The sequence below is a fragment of the Acomys minous genome, assembly GCF_964271855.1.
Source record: "Acomys minous genome assembly, chromosome: 2".
NCBI lineage: Eukaryota > Metazoa > Chordata > Mammalia > Rodentia > Muridae > Acomys > Acomys minous.
Window position 1 is genome coordinate 19,066,129 of NC_140484.1, and position 4,570 is coordinate 19,070,698.

At 56.1% G+C, this 4,570-nt stretch overlaps 1 protein-coding gene across 1 annotated transcript; it reads right to left on the reverse strand.

Annotated features, from left to right (window-relative positions):
* Positions 1 to 1,665: 1,665 nt before the first annotated feature.
* On the reverse strand, positions 1,666 to 4,245 carry FRAT1 (FRAT regulator of WNT signaling pathway 1). Its single transcript, XM_084754864.1, has one exon. It carries the CDS (start codon positions 4,010 to 4,012, stop codon positions 3,173 to 3,175), a length of 840 nt encoding a protein of 279 aa, XP_084610990.1. The 5' UTR covers positions 4,013 to 4,245; the 3' UTR covers positions 1,666 to 3,172.
* Between the last annotated feature and the right edge of the window lie 325 nt (positions 4,246 to 4,570).

A 4,570-nucleotide genomic window follows, 5' to 3' on the forward strand; every position in this document is an offset into this window, starting at 1 on the left:
CACACCTTTTGCTTCAGCCTCCTCAGTAGCTGGAACTACACGCATGCTGTTGTGGTTACCTTGGCAGGTGTGTGTGTGTGTGTGTGTGTGTGTGTGTGTGTGTGTGTGTGTGACTCATGACCATGCACATTCTAGCCAAGAGCTCTACCAGTTAGCTTCCTCAGTCCTTGGCAGGATTTTTTTTTTTTTTTTAAAAAGAGGTGTATAGAACTGTACTGCATTTAAAGTACCTCATGGATAATATGTTTACACACACACACACACACACACACACACTTATAGTAAGAAAGGGCCTTATCAAGCCCAAGCTGGCCCCAATATGTAACTAAGGATGACCTTGAATTCCTGACTCACCTGCCTGTGCCTTCCCAAGGGCTGGAATTATGATGAGCACATATCAAGCCTGGTTTCCGTTTCATTTTTCCAGGAACTGTACTGGGTGAGCTCTGGCTGCGTATTAATTTATAGGCATGGTCTCCTTCTGTAGCCGAGGCTGGCCTAGAACTTGGAGAAATCCTTCTGTCTCAGCTTACCAAGTGCTGGGACATAAACATGAACTACCATGCCTCCAAGAACCCAGCTCTTCCAAGAAGCTGGCCTCCATCACAACCAGTTTGGGGAGGGAGAGAAAGCCCTGGATGGTTCAGACCCAGACCTCTGAGAAGTCCTTTCATAACTAAGGACTCTGGCTGGGAACCTCAGCACTGCACTGTCTGTGAGTCTCCCACAGACATCCTTTCCTTAGTGGGCAGGTCCTGGGAAATGACCTACCTGAGATGCTCTGAAGCTGCCCCTCAGAGACTACGTATCTGGCATTTTTAAGATGTACACTGAATCAAACAAGAGTTGACAGGAAGACACAAGATAGAGCAATCTCAACGAATGGGTTTCTGTTGAACCAAACCATTGAGGACCCCAGTCACCTGGCTACCTGGAGCCAGTTCTGGAAAGGAAGGGATAGCGACCATTCTCTACCACATGCTGGGCAGCCATCACACCGGAACTGTGTAGGACTGTCCCTGCTGCACAGGCAAGGAAATGGAAAAACCAGAGTCCCCAAGCTTCTCCAAGGGTCCGTCCCCACTTTGTAAGTGGATGTAAAAACAAGGCACCCTTTCTGCTACCCAACTCAGCTCCTTCCTTGAGGGGACAGATCGAAGTAGTGGTTGTGTCATTGCTGGCAGAGAATGGGAGTAAATGCACTAATGGCCAAGAGAGAGGATTCATTTAGTGAGATCTCAAACAGTGCCCCTACCGTGGGGTTCCCATCTTGAGTAGCGCCTTATCACCAGCTCACTTAATGGCGCCAGAAAGGGGCGGGGAGGAGGGGCAGTAAGCGCCCCAGACTGCAGACCTGGTGATCTGATGTTATCCCCCCGCCCCCCCACACACACCCAAACGGCTCTGAGGTTTGGTGAATGGGACTGGTCCAAAACCTGACCTCACTTTCATTTAATTTCATGCCAGCCCTGACACACACCCAGCTGCGCAGACCTCGTCTAACTAGTGAGCTGCTCAGACACAAAGGTCTCTAATTACCATCCGAGAGGCAGACTGACAGGGATTTCAAGTGTTTTCATGTTTATGGAGATCAGAGAGATGTCGTCTTCTGTACATCTTTCCCACTGGAGGCAAGTACAAAATAAAAGCAAACAAACAAAAAAAAAAAACCCCCACACATTTATTCAAAAACAGTTATTTCAGTTAAGTTAAAATCCTATAATCAGGACAAACACAATTCCAGTCACTCCGGTGCGAAGTGTAGATACGTCAACAGTCACATCTGGATGCTGAACAAGCCATTGACTCGGTAAAACTAAAACGAAGCGGTCGCTCAGAGTGAACAGTATTTCCAAGCACTTCACAGCCACAATAGCAAAAAAGCCTGCAGCTTTTCCATTTGGAGGGTCACATTTTCTACTCGGTTTCCTTCACTTACAAAGGCGAGCTGGCACAGCTGGGGGAGGATCTGGAGGAGGAAATCAACTCCGTCTATCCGGGGAACTGCAGCTGTTATTACAAATGGCCCCGAGAGCCCATTATAAGCGGCTGTGTGAGACGGTGTCCCAAGCTGTGTCCCTGGAGTGCCCGTTATGTGGAACCTACCCAGTCCCCTAGGACTGTCAGCGCCACCCCGCTTGAGTACGGCAGCAGAGGCAAGGGGGTCACCGTCTCAAGATAGTTTCTGTGCATGCCGAGAGGAGAGGCAGCGACGGTGGCCTCAGGAGGGAAGCACAGATGTCCAACCCCCCACCCCCGCTCCAGGAGGTGGCGCGCTTCTATAGGGGACCCCAGCATTTGCAAAACAGTGTGCTCTTCTCCCAGAAAGGCAACCCGGTTAGTCTCTCTGTGCTGGAACCCCACAACATGGTGCACACCCAGAAACAGTGACCTTGAACCCAAGGAGGGACGGTCGCCTGTAAAATCACACACACTTTAGGAAGGCAGGAAAGTCCACTACGTGCTTCACCATATCGTATCACCCAACACCGCTCACTGCTGCCCCCACCACCACCCGACACCCATGGGGTACAACTTTCCCTTAACACTCCAGTAACAGCAATCAGGTGCAAAAAAAGGAACAGGAAAAGTTACTTCTATTCAGCCTGAGGGTCCTTTCGTGGTACCGAATGTTTTACATTGAAACCAGCACCGCAAGATAAGAGATGGTCTTTTAAACTGTTGTAAAATGTTCACGTGTGGCATTTTTGGGGTGCTTCTCAAAATTACGTCCTCTTGTCACCCCTTCCACCAAAGTGGATCAGGAACCAGTCCTGAAAAGTACAGTAACTGGATCATCGTCCTTCGTTGTTGGGCTGGCTGATCCGATCCTGAGAGCATGCACCGTGGCCACGTGGTCGCCCGCTTGCCCAGAGTCTGCGCGGAATTGCAGCGATTAGGTCGGATCATGCCAAAAAAGGAGTCCTGCTGACAGCCCGCGGTGCGCTCTATAAAAATGTCCCTTAAACAAGCCTAAGTCGTGGATTTCAAACAGTTTGGAGCTCTCAACTTCAGTTACCCCATAAAAAATATTTGTGATCTTCCGGCTGTCTTCCTTAGCTTATTTTCCTGTTTTCAAATGCTCGAGTCCTTCACTAGCCGGGGCAGGGTGCAGCCCTGGATGAACCCCTTGGTACCCAGCTAGAGGCTGGTGCTGTGGCCACCTTGGTTGTTAGCTGCCAGGGACAAGAAGGTCCTCTCCAGTTCTGAGCCGCGCCCTCCTCGCGCAAGCGCCGGGGTCGCTGCAGGCCGCGCGAGGGCTCCCGGGCGAAGGCGGCTCATGCACCGGGGCTGACAGAGGCCCGAGGAACGGGTGCGAGGGAAGCTTTGCGTGTAGCTGTAGCCGTCGCGAATGAAGCCTCCGAACCGCCTCCTTGATTAGGTTTCCCGAGAGCACGAGCTGCTGCAGGAGCCGGTGCGGATCGTCGTCGCCGGTGCGGGAATCGGGCTGAGATCCGCGTCGCTGTTGCAGGCGGCGGGACGCGGCTGCGCTCCGGAGCCAACCCCGCCGGCACGGGCCCGACAGAGGCTGCGGGATGCTTGGCTTGTCGGTCCCTGGGGGCCCCTCAAGGCCGGGTTGCGGGGCCAGAGAACACAGCATGCTGGGGCCCGTGGCGAGCTCCGCCACGCAGTAGGGCGCCGCCCGGCCCCGCACCCGCCCGCGCTCTCCAAGCGCGCAGCGCACGGCTCCCGGGGGCGCCGGGTCCCGGGCCTCCGCTGGCGCTGCCGGCCGTAGCAGCCGCCTCGCTGGGGCCCGGGCCGTGTCAGCCGGCAGCGTCGCCAACACCCGCGGGGCCGGGGGCGGGGGCGGAGGGTCCGGGGCAGCACACGGCGAGGCCGGACCGTCGTGCGCCGCGTCCAGCTGCAGCGACTCGCCGATCTGGGCGATGAGCCGGTCCACGTCCGCCGAGCCGCCCAGAGTCACCGACTGCTGCAGCAGGAGGAAGCTGTCGTCGTCCTCCTCCCCCTCCGCCTCGTCGCCGGCTTCCTCCTCCTCCCGCCCGCACGGCATGGCCCCCCGCCCGGGCCCCCGCGGCTGTGCGGGCGTCGCTGGCGGCTCGGGTGCCCGCGGGTTCGGCGGGCCGTGGCTGGGGCGGAAGCGGGGCGGAGGCCCGGGCCGGGTCGGGCCTGGGATGCGGAAGCCGGGACCACCGGGCAGTCGCACGGCGCGTCTCCGAGCCGCGGGAGCCGGAACGCAGCCGGCTCGGGTTGATTTGTAAACAATGGGTGACGTCGCGCGGCTCCTACCACCGCGCGGGACCGGGGGGTGCTGTGTCCTTGGTAGTGGGGAGCCTGCAGGACCAGGGCACAGAGTGGAGCCTGGTTGCCCCCGAGGCTTATCAGTGTGCCTACTGTGTGCGAGGATGCACTGGAAAGCTGATTCTGGTTCCCTTGGCTGGGCCTAATTGGCCTTCCACAAGTTGGACACCTTGGGGGACTCTATTGGTTCCTTCCACACACAGTCACTTCCACACACACCTCCACATACTCCCCTCAGCTCGTCAAGTGGTTTGGTTTAGGAGGTGGCGGGGTTTTTTGTTTTATTTTGTTTATTTGGTTTTTTTGTTTG